Source organism: Maylandia zebra, linkage group LG19 (assembly GCF_041146795.1).
Source record: "Maylandia zebra isolate NMK-2024a linkage group LG19, Mzebra_GT3a, whole genome shotgun sequence".
NCBI classification, from domain to species: Eukaryota; Metazoa; Chordata; class Actinopteri; order Cichliformes; family Cichlidae; genus Maylandia; species Maylandia zebra.
In genome coordinates this window covers 12,145,851-12,163,104 of record NC_135185.1, presented here as the reverse complement: position 1 = coordinate 12,163,104, position 17,254 = coordinate 12,145,851, and the positions used below count along the sequence as shown (strand labels likewise).

Here is a 17,254-nt window from a genome sequence, read left to right as displayed (position 1 = left end):
AACAACTTGCATTACACAGGCAAAGCAATTTGGCCAATGCTCTCTTTTTTAGACTCAAATCAAACTGAAATTAAGAGGAACGGTTACAGAAAATCAAGAAGACTGTTAAATGTCTGGCTTCCTGAGCTCTGACTTTAATGCAGTGTGACGTGAAGCTTATGGAAATACTGCATTCATCTCCTCAGATGTCAGGAAATACTAGCATCTTATTCATTTAGAAAAACACAGTCATCCAAGATCATTCTGATCTTTAACATGTCTTGTTGTTTCAAATCATGTTACATTTTCATTGGAGCTAAAAGGAAACAAAGACTGTAACAAAAATATCAGCACCATACACAGACGGTTTCGGTCTATAAGTGTTATTTCGGTAACTTTAGATATTTCAACCGATCTCACAGAGCAGACAGACGACACATGTGATGTGCAACATCAGATGCACTTCGCGTGAGAAGCGAGAGGACGCCTCACCTCAGAAACCTCAGTCCTCCGCTAAAGTTCATGGAGACACAAACACACACTGAGACACACATGAGCGCACAACACACGCACAAAGGGAACAGACACCGTTGCTCTCGTCAACTTTAACTTTGTATAGATCACAAGAAAAAGCTAATAGTCTGATAGCACGTTGTGAAAGAAACAGGCAGCAACGGGGAGAGCTTTGCGACATGGTAATCTGATGCAGACTCGCAGAGCTGCTGCAGTTTGCTGATAAAAACCACAATGAGGCTACACCTGCTAACCCTTACACATTAGCACCACTATTTAATCAGAAAGCAGCATTTCTGAGACCTTTTGAAAAAAAAAACAAAAAAAAACAAACTCGGTAGCTCCTAAAAAAAACACTGGACTTTCCCCCCGTGAAGCAGGGTTGTATAAACTTTACTGACTTTTCCGATCCTTAGTGCTGGCAGCGTTTGCATCAGGTGGGGTACCTGCCTTACAGCAGCTGTGTGCTGGGTCATTTCCTTGGCTCAGTAGCTGTCACCACATTTCCCTCCACTTGGAAGGGCCGCTGTGTTCCCTGCAGGCTGTTTTACATTCAAGAGTCCCATTTGATTTTTTTTAACACTCTTGGGAGCCAGCTCCCTTTGTGGCGGAGAAAAAGGCCTCAGTTTATTAGGGTGGGAATGGTTTTATATGTTTGGCTTATTGAGCTGCGTGAATTGAAGTGAAGGCTCGTATGTGAGAATGAGTTGTATTTTCGAGGCTTCTGGGAGGTGGTCTTGTTTGCTCTACAAGTGTTAGAAAGGGGGAAAAGGCAGTATGAGAAAAATACCCTTTATATGCATCAAAATGAATCATTCACAGAGGATAAAACTTACGATGAATTTCTGCCTCAGAACCACTGACAAATAAAAAGGCCTTATACAGTAGCTCAAAAAAATGGCTATAAATTTAACTGAACACATAGCCGGCCTCTGCTGAATTTATTAATAACAAGTCACATGGTGAATGTTTTTTTCTCCTCTCTTAAATTGTGCGAGGCCCCGGAGTGACGCCAAAACAAAAAGACTGGCTGAGCTGGCTGAAATCTGTAACAAGATATTAAGAGTTCCAATATTTTAAAGTGAAAGCAAATAATAGAAAACGCATGACAGCCACAGAGCGGCGAAATCCTGTCTCCAATTTAGCCCAGTGTAATATCTATTTATAAAACTCTGAAGGCATATTGGATGGAAGCAGCGCTCTGGACTTGATTAGGGCTGTAAATGTTTTTGAAGGTACTTATTTACTTTTTGGTCCGTCTCGCTGCTTTCACCGGCTGTCAACACAACGTTATGGGGCACACTTTTAGTGGGAGGGGGTGGGGAGCGGGAGGGTTGCCAGTAAGATGGCTTCCAGGTAGAGCATGCAGAGGGGCGTGCTGATTATGTGGTCGACTAATCCTAAACGTGCCTCCGCCCTTGCAGACTTTTGGCTGAAAACAGCGGCTCTGCACTGGTCAAGGTTAAAGCTGTGTTAAGTGTAGTAGTAAATACAATTTTCTGGTGGTTAGCAAGCGACCACAGGGGCCAAATTCTTTGCAGCCAATCTGATAATATGGATTTTTGTTTTTAAAGGTTTCTCCGACTTTAAAAAAATAAAAAAGCGCTCTGAAAGGTTGAGCAACTTCTTTCAATAAACACTCCCGGCATGTTTCTGTGAATCTGCTGGAAAGTAAACTGGAGGTGTGCTGGCTGCGAACCGGCATCCTGCGAAGGGTGCAAACGATCCGAGGCTGCTGCGCGACTCGGCTCCTCGCACGTTAAACTCTAATCTGACCATGCATTGCTGCTGTGAAAGCAATAAACTTCCTGCGGGTGTGTTACCGAGAGAAATCTGACGTTTGAAGCAAGAGAACTGAAAATGCACTATAGTCTTACATAAGAATTACAGAGCGTTTTTTTAAAAAATGACTGAAAAATTTCCTGATATGATGCAAGAGATGTCAGAGGAATTTATGATGTCTAGACCAACTTCTTCGGGAACAAACTATATGTCTGGAGGAAAATATGCAGACTTGTAATTGGATAATGAGGTGGAAATGATCACAATATAAAACTCTCGAGCTTTATTTCTAAAAAGTAATGCCCATACCGGATGAGTCTCTTCAACTTTGGTGAGTCATCTCTTTACGGTTAATTTGCTTCGCTTACGAGCTGATGATATTTCATACGTTAAAATGATTAAATCCAAACTGTTATTAGACTCTTCATGATCTCATTCATCCTGCACAGTGGACAGCTAAATTAAGGAAAAGCTCCTCTTGCAATTTGGCTATTTAATTTTGTTTTAAACCTACGCCCTAAACCACAGGCCGGCCTCACAGCTTATTACATGGTAAGGCTGGGATTGCAGAAAAAACAGGAGTATTATTGTTAGCTAATTTATGTATTATTAACCTAAATTTATGCAGCAATTATGCCGGTGCATGGAATTTGCTTGCAATTTTCAGCAAAACTGGAAATAAGATAAACAATTCTTAGTAAAACCTGAAATAAGCATTTGTTTCATCACAGGCTTAGTTTGCTTTCAGGGATTTGGCTACAATTAGAGAGCTGTGTCCTGCGCTTGACTCAGATGAAGAAGACTTGTTGTTCGGACCCCTCCCTTTGTCGTTAGGCTGATGTTGTCGACAGCATCTCTTCTGCGGCAGTAAAAGAGGTGAAGCAAAAACTGCCTGTGACTAAGCACAACGCCGATTCCTGCGCACTTTTGTTTTTGACATTACAGTCGCATTCTAACCCACAAATTACTTTAATGGGCAGGCATGGGTCTGCGCCGCGGCACATAAACTGACTCAAACTTATGGAGATCCCACATGTTCAGAAACATATCAGCAGGCAGAAACTTCTAATTTTTTTTTTTAAATGAAATGGCGAGCAAAGAAAGAGTACTTTATCATGTGTGAAAGGTTAGCAAAGATCTAAGGCTCAGAGCAACTCATTCTGTCACCATCAGAAGGATTAAAGGCAGTGTTTTTCACAGACAAAAATCCTTCCTCCACACTGAATCTTCACTTCATTATGACCAACTTTAATCATGCTCAAAACATCCTTATAGCCTATCCTCCTTCCCATAAGCAATAAAGAAAACACTTAATTACGGTGGAGGAAAAATGCAGATAATGATAGGATGTGAGCGGCTGCAGGCAATGAAATGTTTTCTGATTCTCTATTTTCCTCCATTTTCCCAGAATTTTTTTTCTTGACTTGTTTACATACAGCTAATTGTCATTGCTGCAATAAAACATGTTTTTTGGGTTGCTTCTTCCCTCCCCTCAAACATAACTTTAACCACAGGGAATTGATTTTTGTGGAAAGAGCATTTCAAAAATGGGATTTTAGTTTTCTCTCAGGCTCATCGGGGGAAACGGATGAGTAACGATGCTGCAGTAACGCGCCAACTAAATGTGCTTTTTGTCTTTAGCACTGAAGAGGGTGGGGGTGGGCAAATTGGGAAAAAAACCCAAAACAAAGACGTATTACTATGACCAACATATTACTGAGGAATTAGTCAGACATCGTGGGAAAAACGTACTGTCTGAGATGTAATGACTGATATCACTCTCACATAGTATTGATACTGCCAGTTAGCTTAGCTTAGCAAGTGTGGCAAACCTGCGTCTGGCTTTAACAGTTTTATTTCATAGCTACAAAAGCTAAAGAATAATAATGACAATTGGCATCATGTGTCTGACGGCTCTGTGGTCAGATTCTGTGTCTTTTGAAGCGCTCAGCGACGAGGAAGTCGCAGCGTCTGGATAAGAAACAGTCTGACACTTGCCCCCCTCCCCCCCTTGTAAAAGCCAAAATTAGTTTTACGCTTTGTTTCTCAATTAAGTTTTTTCTTCCAGTATATTTCCCAAAATGTCTGACTACTCGTTTAAAAAAAGATGTTTCCTTAAATTAATTTAAAATTACTATCTACTTCCTCCACAAATGCTGCCCGTATATTATTCCCGTATTTGTCTACATTGTGAAACTTCATGCAGAATTAAGATAACGATCTCCTGTCCCTGTGCTGCAGCAGGTTTTTGCCCTAAAGTAAACTCAGGGAGCCTGTACTTTCTCTGCAGCTGCTCACTTCTGTATTATTTCAGTAGGAAACACCATGCCAGGGATTCCCCCTCAGCTGTGCAGCAGAAGTGGCCCCTCCATTTCTTCTCCTTAGTCTGTCTGCACTGAGGTCACTCTGTCTGCTGCAAATACCGTTCTCACGATCGCAGCCGTCACGAGCGTAAACGTACAGACCGGCGGTGATGTGTATAGGCTGCGTGCACGCACATATCCAAGTCCACCGCCAGACTCCTCCCCGTGCTGACTCAGAGAGGACCGTGCATGTCAACATGATGACTTTGACGTTTTCCCCGCTGTAAATGCTGTCTGACCTCACCATAATAGCTGGTCAGGACTAACATATGGTCTCCTGATGCCTTAGTCCAGCAGAATTACCCACATGGTGACTAAACACACACAGGACTTAACAGGAAAATATCAGCAACCGCCTTCATGATTTTATAAGGTGTTGCAAGCTTAAAAAAATATTTAACCGACTACTGTGTACTGTGGTTACTACTGTAATGTCGGGACTGAGATGGTGGTAACCAAATAAGCATTTCCTGTGAGACTGTAAAACTTTGAAAATCTTGTGACTTGGAAAGAGACTCAATTTATTTTATCCTGTTAGATATGAAGTGTTGTAGAAGTGGTCCCCAACATCTGGAGTTGGGCTGCCCCTAAAGCTCAGTAAGAAGGAGTCAAGAAACCTTTTCAAGAAATGTTAAACTACATCTTCATCACGATGTGTGCTTTCAGTTATCAAAATGTCTCATTCTACTGGTGGTGGTCAGAGGGCCCGGTGGCGCCAGTGTCCGGCAGCCTCGCCTCTGTCAGTGCGCCCCAGGGTGGCTGTGGCTACAATGTAGCTTTCCATCACCAGTGTGTGAATGTGTGTGTGAATGGGTGGATGACTGAGTGTGTAAAGCGCTTTAGGGTCCTTAAGGACTAGGAAAGCGCTTTACAAATACAGACCATTTACCATTTACATCTATCCATCCATGAGCTGAAGACTATTTCGGCTGAATTCGGGTAAGAGGCAGTGAAATTGAGACAACGCCTAAACCACTGTCTCAGGTATCAACAGGAACTGGTTTACTTACTTTTAGTTGCTACTCTTTATGTTTAGTCATCAATTTCAGATTCTTATCAATTATTTTAGGCAACATTTCAAGATGGTTTCTTCTGTCTAGCCCTTTCAACCACGAATCCATACCGGTAGCTAAGAATTTTCCAAATTGTTATTTAGAATTTTAGCTAGCTCTTTCAACATGGTTAGCCTCTAATTAGCCACAATGTTAGGTAACAGTTTCATCTTATGTATGTGTACTTGTAGTAAGCGATTTCAAGTGTTTTTTAGCCCTTTTTGACTATTTGTTATATATTTAGCATCTTTATTTTGGTCATCTGTTCATTTGTTAACTTTTTTTTAAATAGCTAATCTAGTTTCTTGCTACATGGTTATCTAGCTGATTGGTTAAGGCTACGTTAGATGAAGTTCTCAGCTAAATGGAGGCATTCATCTTTCCACTTTTATAGTAAGACAGCCGAATCTGTTAACACTGCCAACCTGGCAGAAAGACGTGTGTGTGTATGTGTGTGTCAGACGAGCCTGATGGACGTGAACACAGCTTTTCCCCTTTAATCAGCGTGATGACATAAGAGGCAGACAGCAAGCCAGTCTTTCAGCCAGTATAAAGTTTGATTAACCTAATCACCAGGCAGCCAGACTCGAGGCTACTGATTGGGTTTACAAACGCTCCTTGTCATCGTTGTGTCATTAGCTCGTCGTTAGCTGTGGCCGCCTTGACGTGGAGCAGCGACATGCCGGGCGTAAACACAGCAATCAGGGGATTAGAGTGCAGTTACAGCAAAGCCTCGATGGACGCCTCAGGCTCTGAGTCAAAGAAGGGAAAGTCCTGCCTTACTATGCAAGCTCTACGTGGCCGGGGTGCTAACTGTACTCGGGCAATGCCACTGCTGATTAGTGATGGAGATGATGAGAGGAAACATTCAGTCACTTCAGACCCGCGGATGGTTTCCTGGAGTACAATTATACCTAGTATTTGACTGGCGTAATGACTTGAATGGAAGGACTCTAGTGAAAATACGTTTTTGCCTTCAATTGAGTTTACTTAATCTAAAACTGGGAATCGACCCAAAAAAGACACACAGACACATGGCTACATGCAAGACTGAGTGACATTTGGAGATAATTCACTTTCTTTTGGATTACTTTGTAATCAATCGCAGTGATTGACAATAATCATTTACTGTGCAAAAGATTAAATTTATGAGGGATGACAGTATTATGCATCTAAGTGCTTTCCAAAACTGTTTGGCTTGCAGGCTGAGGGCCACCACACCCTTGTTTCCTTACGATGAAAAGCCCAGAGGGCCAGTCGAGTACTTTCCAAGAGTTGTCTCACGTCTGCAGAGGAAAGTGGCATGGACACTTGTCAGGAAACCAGCGCCGGGTTCCTGTTCAAATCTGGTCGAATTCTGCAGTGAGTCAGATGGTGCTCGGGAGGCTGACCCTCTGAAGAGGGAAATAAATGCAAATTCAATATTTGGGGGCTCTTTGAAGTCTCTCTGGACTTGAATGAGTGTGACAGAACCTAGAATGACCCTCGAGAGAGAGTCCCTTCAGCGACGAGAGGAGCTGGAAGAGACGAACGCTGATGACAACAGCTTAAAAGTCAAAAACATGAACATTGTCTGGATTTGTGTGTCCCCGTAAAGCGACTTTGAATGTGTGCACATGCACAGCGAGCAGTGATGACTAAGGCTTTTGATTTTAAATGCACAACACCACTAATAACAAAACATTCGTGCGTTTTGCCTGTCAGCATTCGTGCCGTTCGTGTCACACGTTACATACCTTGCCGTGCTCCTTCACAGTTTAAAGTAACAGAAACCTCGTCTCAAAAAGTAAAACATGTGGCTTTTGTTGCAGAGAGGAATGAACAACAGCATTCCATGTGCAACCACATCAAAGGTTTCCCTCGCCATGGGGCTAAACGAGGGCAGACTGTCTTGCTCGCCCCTCCTGTCAGGACTGCCACTAATTAACCAGATATTAAAAGTGACACTTGCTCTTCATCAGCTATACTTCTCTTTAGCTTTTAAACATGTAGCGTTTCTCTTTGAGAGCCATCGAGTGGGGACCGCCACACAACACGCACAAAGAGGCATTGTCTGCTGGTGAAAATGTGGTTTACAGCCTCTGCTATAATGGCTTGGTGGTTGCTGGAAGCCATGTGCACTTCCTAATATTCGGCTCACATGCGATTTCATTTTGAGAAAAAGCCGAGCTTTTGGGCTTTGCTTTTGTGCGAGCGGGACGCCTCACAACTTATTTTCTGAGCTGACGGGCTCCTTTACCCCCTCCCTACTCTTCACCCCCTTTTCCCCTCTCTGGTGGCGCTACTATATTTGTGTGGGATCTCCAGCGATGGAAGAGTAGACGCAGGCTGCGTTGCCAGTCAAACGTGTTTGGGCTGTCAGACTGAACGGCTTCCAGCGCTGCGATCTGTCTCCTCTCCTCACCAGTGGGAGCTGTTTGATCTGACAGAGAGACTCCATTAGAGACACAGGGAAGTTCAACTGCTGGGAGGTTGGATGGCTTCAGCAGTCAGAGTAGCAGCCCAGAGAGGAAAAGGTTTGCACACACAGTCTGGTTGCAATCTTGGTGTCTGTGCTGTGTATCTATAAATGTCTCTGAGTATTAGCTGTCCTTCTAGTAGGTGTGTTTGGTGACACAGCCGGGGCTGACATACTTTGGGGGCTCTGTTGGGCAAAAGGGGGCGATGACGCGGTGAGTAATGATATCATAAACGTGTGTCGCTGCTTTGCTGGGCTGAAATGACAGACAGCCGGAGAGCGAGAGAGATTCTCTGCTGAGGCAGTATGAAGTGAAGCAACTAAGCTGTGTTGGGTTTTTTCTTCTGCACACACACCATAGTTTGCCCTCGGTCTCACGGTGGTGATGACCTCATAAACCCGAGCCACAGTCCAACAGAGTCGAGTAGATGTTGGTGTCAGCGTGTTGAAAATGGTAGACGATGGTTAGCATCAACGCGCATCATTGGTTCAGCCACAGACCGTCACTGCACCGCCTGAATTTAATGCGGCTGCAACTTCCAGTAATCAGGAGGAACTCGGCTCTCCGAGACAACTTTACAAACAAGATCAGGGGATTAGAGTTGGACTCGTGTTAATGTCACCTGCTCGCACTGTGCGATACCTGGTAAAACGGAGAGAGGCAAGTGAATTGATGTGGCTCCTGTGAAAGATTTGTCTGCCGATCTGTGTGCGGCAGCTGGGCTCTGGCACGGCTCTGGCACCGGGGCTGCATGGCAGTTAAACTGTCACTGTCAGGAACTGTAAATCTTTTGCAGAAGGTGAATGCAGCAGCATGACAGCGGCACAGGTGTGTGTACACAAGTGTGTGCGTGTGTGTGTTTACCACTCACACTACTACATTTGCTCGTCTCTTTTCCTGTCTGCCCGTGAGGAGAGGAGCACTCTCCAAAATTTCGGCCACATTTGGCAAAGTCAAAGTGATTGAGGACAGTCCGTGTGTGTGTCTGCATGTGTGTGTGAGAGAGAGAAACTGTAGGGGGTGGGGGTGCTGTCACTTTGGCAACACAACTGCACATATTGCAGCGATTACCACAGCGGAAAAATGTTTTTCTGCAACATGCAATTACTACAGATTACAGATTGCCGTCCTTGCATCAGAAGCTCTCGCCAGAAAAGGAGAAACACTGTGCATTTGTGTGCATATGTGTTTGTGTGTGTGTGTCGTTACACACAAATAGACAGAGACACGGAGACAAAGAAAGATGAGAAATGATTATAGCTCACACTAAAAACCACAACTGAAAAAAATAGGGGAGTTGACGTATTTATGGGTCTCATTTAGATTTAAAAGTTATACTGACTTACTCGGGTAAATAAAGAAAGAAAAAAATGCAATCTGTCCTTCAGTAAAAGTAGAGCAGGGCACATTTTCAAGGCCTTTTGTCCATCATCATCAACATTATGAGAAACGTATACTGGTGCTCTTGTAGAGTATACAAGCCTATATGCCTCCAGTTTAAGGCTTTGCATTTTGTTCCACGTTACAAATCACCCTGAATATCAAAAAGCTTCTTCAGGTCATACTAAACAATATAGCCCAAAAGTGGTGCCCCGCAGCAAGGCAGGGCCCTATTTACAAACCCACCAGATCAAAACTCAACCCAAAAGTGCTCCTATAATAGCACTGGGGCCTTTTGGTGAGCTTACCATCCAATGCTACTTTTAGTGGGTTTCCAAAGAATAAACAGGCCTGCCAACCACATCACAGGCCTCTGACTGTCATCGTTGGGTGAGTGTACCCGACGGATGATGTGAGGGCGGAGCGACCGTGACACCGAGGTTTACGGCGAGTTCCCCCCCGCCTGGCTCGGGGGTGGGGTGAACTGGCATTGAAAGGATGGGTGGGGAGGAGGGGGACCTAAACTGACTTGCAGCAGATTCTTTAAAACAGCCACAACAATCCAAAAATGCTCCATGACAAGTCAAATTCTACTCAAATGAAAAAACTGGAGTATTATTAACAAATACCAAAGTGAGAAACTGACAATAAAGTGGCATTTTTTACGCAACCATTAGTTTCCGTAAGCTAGTGGGCATTAAGGACGTAAGCTGAAGCAGCATTTAATAGAATAGATGCGCGCGTTGTTCATGGTAAATTTACATTTTTATTTGGAGTAGAAACAATTGCCGTTTTGCAAAAACTACATAGGCACGAATCATCTTTTAACCCTCAACTCACCAAGCTGCTTAGCAACAGAACTCACTTATTTTACTTCTTATTGGCTCTTGTTGTCTTTATCATCTTCTGATTCCATTAATTGTTGTTCCTAATCACTTTTTATGGAAAAATAACTTAACGAGGATGGTCTCTGCCAGTTGATCCGGTGTCGTTGTCACGTTGAGCATTCAGGCTTCGCAGCAGTAAATCTTCCGGCTCTCAGGCTGTTAGCCACAAGTTTAGCAGCAAAGCATCAATAATAAAATCAAAGCCTCGAATGTTAAAAGACATACTTATATTAGTCGAGTCCCCATATAACTTTATAATCTCCATTGCACTCTTTATACCATATGTAGAGGAGCATTAACACATTTATGCTCAGAAGCATTTAAAAACATCACCGAGGCACAAAGACGTCTGTGACCCCACACAGTTACTTCAAAGTTAACAGCGACTGTTTCATTCATCAAAATGTGTTCATTCTGTTGGCTGTTAGGGAAAATCTAAACACTCGTCTTATTAAATATTAGAATGTACTTGACAGAAAACAATATTTAATGCAGTTAGTTATGCACTGAAATCGGTGGCCTTTCATCCTTGCTGGGTTTCATCACTTGAACATTTATTTTGTGGACATAAGTGTCTCTTGTCTTGGGCTCACAGGTTAGGCGGCTACTTCCTCCTTTGTCTTGTGGTCGATTTTATTTTTCACAATTAATTCCACACCCATTTTTATCATTTTATTTCCCGTTCCCAGAGTCTGCTTGTCATTGTCGGTTTTTACTAAAATCGCTTATGTTGAAACATTATAGAAAGTGTACCTTTCAATTGGTTTCAATTTCTGTCTTACTTCAGTGGCTTCTCAATTAGAACAGCTTGCTTTCTCTATGACACGGTGCAGCAAAGATGTTACCTTATATGGGCGTGGCAGGCTGCTGATCGCAAACGGTGTGCAAGCACCTGTCAGATTATCGAATCGAAATGATTCTGCATTGTGTGCAAAGTACGAACACTTGCAGTGCAGTTGTGTTATTTTTGCTCCTAATTTTGCCCCAGTGAGTATTATAATGGCTGTATTATAAATGGGTACACGTTGGTTTCTGCACTAGTTTGAGTTGTGTTGCTTTAAATAATTACATATAGAATTCAAATATTTAATTACAGGTTTAGAGTGAAGCCGTTTCAGAAGTTTGGCATAACAAGAAATTATTTAATAACCTAAATAATGATTTGGTTGGAGTTTAATTGGGTGTATTTGTTAGACTTAAGTATTTTGAACATAAAATCTTAATTTGACAACTACATGCTGTGCCAAATATTTCCATTATATTATGATAATTTCAGTCCCTGTAATCAACGCAAACTGTTTAGATTTATAAAATATTAGCATTACAGAGTCATCATGTCAGTTGTTTGGTTGCCATTAAAGTGTGATTTTAGTTTTTCTGCCATAATCACTCAGAAGATTTCCTGCATTTGTCGAACAAACGCACTGTTGCGTCTTTCCAGCGTTGCAGCACCGGGCTGGTCAAAATCGACGCTACCAAACTCATAATGCAGTCAATATGGGATGAAGTGATGAAGCACCGTTTGGTGGGTCTGAAGATGAATGCAGTCTTTAAGAAGGCCATTTACATTCAGCAGACAGAAATAAAAACGTAGCTGCAGTCGTTCCCCCAACAGCCATTACGTTGCTAAATTGATTCAGGAGGCTTTAATAAGCCCTTGGCTCCACTCTGCACCTTTTTTTAAATGTATGCAGCGTATTAAAGATGCATGAGATGAATGTGCTCATTGTCTCCTCCGATGACTGCCTGATCACAGCTCATCATGCTTACATAGTAATTAGCTGCTGGGTTTGGAAGTGTCACCATCCTCTTCATCATCTCTGGAATCAAATATACTCTAAATGCCTTCAAGGATCTGAAACTGGGGCCCGAGTACAAGGCGGCAGGCGGTGGGGGGTGAACGCTGAAGAAAACTATAGAAATGAAAATGAAAATAAAGACTTTTGTGGTCATTAGGAGCTCAAACAAAGTTTACGTACACAGATGCATTCCAGCCATCATTAAAACTAACACAGGCGACCTTGCTGGAGAAAAAGTAACATGCAAATTTACATGATCAAAATTGTTCAATGTGTTTCCCATTTTCTTGCCCGAACATCAAAATGGACAAAAATGACCGCCAATTGTGATGTGCTGACACATTCTGTAATCAAGATTTGAGAAAGAATCAGGCATCAGAGCAGCAAGAGCCCCAAACCCAAACAGTCTGTACCCACTCACTGTTGTTTAAAAGTTTCTCCATATACTTGTGTATATAAACACTCTGACGCTAGAATATGATTTGGCTTTGAGGGGACTAGCACAAATGGCTTTGGTGACTTACATCATGCTTAGAAGTCTAATCACAGACACTCTTGTCATATCAAGCAGAAAAAGTCCATTTCATAGCGAGCTGCATTTTGAAAAAAAGCAAAAAGGGGGAAAAAGGGAGGGAAGGGTAAACAAGCTTGGCGTTCCACAGTCACCACAGAATTCATCATTCATACAAAAAAATACCCCAAGCCCCAAAGTAGAGCTAATTTAATCCAAGAGGAATAAAACTCCATTTCATAGAAGTCGTCCATTCAGAACACTCAGATTTCCACTGAGCAGAAACCCCCGGCTGAAATTCGAGCAGACACTTTTCGGAAGGAATGCATTCGGTGGGTTGAGGGCCAAAGCTTGCCCTGTAATTTGTGAATGTACAGAAATGTGTGACCGCCGCAGCTCCTCTAAAGATAGAAATCTTTGTCTTATGTCATCGCTGAACCTCAAACTATTTCTAATTGCCCCCATAGCCCCCTTTTCCAAATGAATAGCTACCCATCCAAAGGCTTATGTGTGCATGTCTGAAAATAGCCTGGGAGTTTACACAGGCTAATAGATCATATTCGAGGGGGGAAAAAAAAGAAAAACTTTAAAGAGATCTCGACATATCTGAGACTGTCCCCATCTTCAAAGTGGCTTTTAAGTGGCACTGAAAGCAGTGTGGTTGGCATTTAGAGCCAGGTATACCTTTACAGACCCCAAAGGCTTTGCTGTTTCTCCACTAATAGGGATCATACTCATATTAGTCTTTACAATCTGACTCATTGCACACAGAACCCAAAGCAAGCAGGGTTTCCTTTGGCTTTAAATTCACAGAAGACTTTGTAAAGATTCCACAAAACCTTTGAACTCCTTTTTTTTTTTTTTTTATTCGACTTGTCCAGAGTGTCTAAAATGCCCCATTTCAGATTTGTTTTACTGCGGTGCTTCAGACAGACTGTGTGATGCTTTCTGATGCTGAGGAGACCCCTTCTTTTGTTCTGATTCAGGCCAGGAAAACAGATGAAGGCAACTTCTCAACCACAGGTTTTCACAGAGCAACCGTCAGTAAACAATGATGTGATTTCTTGATTTATATCTGAAGGATCTGTTTTCTTTTCATCCCTGAATGCTCAAGAATCTTATACGCTGAGGCCTTTTTGAGGTGGGTCCTGGGTTTCACATGTCCTCCAGGAGTTCTGTCTTGATTTCAGGCTCAGCCCACTCGGATCATTAAAAATCGTTCAGGGGCACGGCGGGCTCCGTCCTCGATGCCTGTGCGGCTGAAACTGTAGAAACTGCATGTTGAAATGTGGAGGTCTAAATGTGACAGGCGCCCGGAGCGCACATTAAGGCTGAGTGGGGTATAGCTGGGGCGTGTGGTCACATATTAATAATGAACTAGGGCAGGAGGATGACTAAAATACCACCAGCATTGTCACTGTCCCAGTCCAGCTGTGCTTTTTTAAAATAGAGGCAGTGTGACAGCTAATCTGATCCGATTTATTTATTGTTTTAATTCAGGGAGGTCAGGTTGTACAGCTCTAAGCTTCTGTGATTTGGAGATTTCTCACATCAGGTAAAAAAAATAAATACCAACAGTGTCAACACATAAAGCAGTTATTTATGCTGCTGTCTTCTGTGAACCAGGGATAAGTGTGATGGTGGCTTTGCTACCATAAAATATTTCTTTTTTTTTTCTCATGTGCTTTCAGTGCGTAATTTTTTTCAAAGCTTTGCTCAAACCCTCTGAACCGCTGTCCTACATTACAAAAAACAAGCAACCACAGACAAGGAGTGTGAGAGTGTTAAAACAAGCCTGCACATTAATATTTCTCACAGCATTCAGCCCAGAAGGAAAGAGAGAGAACGGCACGCAGGTAGAATTTCACAGAATTTATTTAGAGAACTAAAGTTTAGCAACACTTGGCTGGCACTCTGCGCACACGGTTGTGCAACGTTACCATTGTAAATATTAATGAATGTTGCACAGATGCGCCAACAATGATCAACTGATGTTTGCTGATAGCTATTAGGAAATAAAATTGAGTTTTCAGACGATTTTAACATCTTAAAATTTTAGAATGATGTTTATAATGTTTCTGTCTAAGCTCTGCATCCTGCTGTGTGACTGCAGCTCTGATCACTGCGGCAGGAAAGGTTAAGGGAAACCACTCCGACGAGCTACTTAGCTGCTCTCAATTAATTATATTGCAAACAAACAGCGTTAAAAAACTGCACACACACTATGAAAATTTTACTAAAACATATATTCGCTGAATTTAATTCATTAATTATTATTTTACGTTTTGTGGCATTTTTAAATCAAAACTACCAAATTTCTAGAGCGTAATGCTTTCTCTCCTAATCGATCACTCCTCGCCAAACTCAGTAAAATGTGCACACGGTATTTTTAAGCGATGTTTAAAAGCCTGTCTGTGCATTTAAAATGAATTACAGCAGACACACACACACAAAAAAACTCTCAGAGAATTGAATCTATAAATGATGTATGTAGACGCGCAAATATCGCATTTTATTCATTCAGTTGGCTTCAATGAGAAGTTTTTAAACGAATAAATGTGCGTGCTCTAATAAGAATTTTTATTTCCCGACAATAACACATTTTATTGTGATCCGGGCAAATATCTCACACGTGGATGTGAATATGAAAATGCCCGGGGAGCAAATCTCCCACCAGCTAAACAGAAATTCCCCCCAAAAATCAAAAATATGTTTAAGCGTTTGGCCTAAAGTCGAAATTAATTCAGATTTCCGACTCATCTCAGGGAGCAGATAAAAGTTTCCTCTGCAGATGTGAAATGTCTGCTTCTCAGACCGCCGGGGCTGTCAGCGATTGAAAAGGCAAATGCGCCAACTAGTGTCAAAAAGTAGCACGGCGGAAGGCTTTAGCAGGGTGTGCCGTCATTTGATGTAACCCTCAACATTTCTAATGAATTCAGCCTCTGGCACACACGCATTGACTCTGTTATGTTCTTTGATGTGGAAAAAACACATTTGCTTGTTTGCTTTAATTTTTTTATTGAATTCCGCTCAGTCAATTAAAATGATATGGATCTATCTTAAACCCATAATTTCACTTTATGAAAATTTAGAGATGGTGCGAAGCCTCGAGATATAATAGCGTCTAAAATGAATAAATGAGATTGAAACCGCAGACCTGTGCAGTCTCGGGCCTTCTTTAGATCACTTCCAAACAGCTGAGTTCAGAGGAGGCTGTGTGATAAACCAGCGTGGAGATAAAGGTGCACACCTTTGATCTTATATAATATTTTAACGATTAAGGTGGTGCCCTGTGACACTCGGGATTTACAGTAAATCTCCACAGAAGCCAAACGCAAGATTTATTCTTAAGCGCTATAGTCCATCAAATTCACCATTTAAAGCATCTGCTTATTTCATTAATAGTCATAATAAAAATAATAATTTAAGCAAAAGTATTTGCTTGCATGCTGGTTTTGTTTTCGTAAGTTATATCTGGCGTCTCTTATTCTGAAAAAATAAAATAAAAATAAAACATTTCCTCTTAACGCACGCTGTCTCCTGCTTTCTGTTTCATGTAAAAAGCGTGTGTAGCGCATAAAAACACAGAGAAAAGCAGAGATATGTATCAATAATTTAGATCGTGTGTGTGACAACAGTGCATAGCTGCAGAGGGAGCACCGGCGAGTTTGATTGGTCTGATGAAAGCCCAGCCCAGTAGATTCATTGGTCGAAATCATCTCCACACTCCCAACCACTAAACACTAAAATGACTAGGGTAAAATAATATCGCGGCACTCTGCACCCTGTTCATCCTCACGGCTTCTTCTTGCGCCCTAAAGGATAACTTTTAAAGGAAATCCAACTGGAGCGACAGGATCGTTCCCATTATTCCAGAGTTGTGTTGGTTTTGGGTTTTTTTTTTTTTTTTGTGGGAACACCTAAACTGGGATACGGTTGCGAGAACTTTTACGCAAGAAACAGGACATCGCTGTGCTTTAACTGCAGTTTGACTGTAGATATTCGAGTTTGAGAAATTTAATTAGACTTTTTTGTTTTGTTTTGTTTTTAAACCAGCGGTGAAAAAAGTTTCTGGTGAAATCAGCGGGAGGCGTCTGCTTAAAAAGAAAATCGCTGTTTAGTCGAGACATTTTTTTGGTTTTAGTTAGGCGGATTAATTTTTTTTAATATATCGCGCCTGGATTACCTGTGCCAACAGACTCTTACCGATCTGCAGAAAAATATTTGGGAGATTCATTCACTTATTTGCGAGTTTGAGTGAGATCTCGGGCAGTTTGTGGTGCTTATATTCAGTTCTCACGCGGCAGAAAGAAATCCACGGTGTGCGGCAGACGCGAGCACCGATACAAGACAAGCTGAGCGCTGCCGCAGAGCTTTTATTTGCACGTCTTTGCTGAAATTAGAGCAAACCTTGTCGGCTCTGGTGCTGCTCGAGCCGACACATTATGTGCAGATGATCTAGCCACACAGTCACCAGTTTGTAGTTTCTGTCCAGGTAGCGAGGCTCTTTCCACTCTGCGCTCTCGCCT

General features: G+C 42.1%; 1 protein-coding gene across 2 annotated transcripts in view; it reads left to right on the top strand.

Moving 5' to 3' along the window:
• The window catches only part of runx3 (RUNX family transcription factor 3), a 48,647-nt gene that overhangs the window by 2,184 nt on the left and 29,209 nt on the right, over positions 1-17,254 (top strand). The window contains exon 1 of one of the 2 annotated variants that reach the window (XM_004566570.5): positions 8,112-8,205. The exons of the other annotated variant lie outside the window; for it this stretch is intronic. Coding sequence (XP_004566627.1) covers positions 8,166-8,205 — 40 coding nt within the window. The 5' untranslated portion in view covers positions 8,112-8,165. Of the gene's footprint in view, positions 1-8,111; positions 8,206-17,254 lie in introns of those variants that run through there. 2 annotated transcript variants of the gene reach the window in all.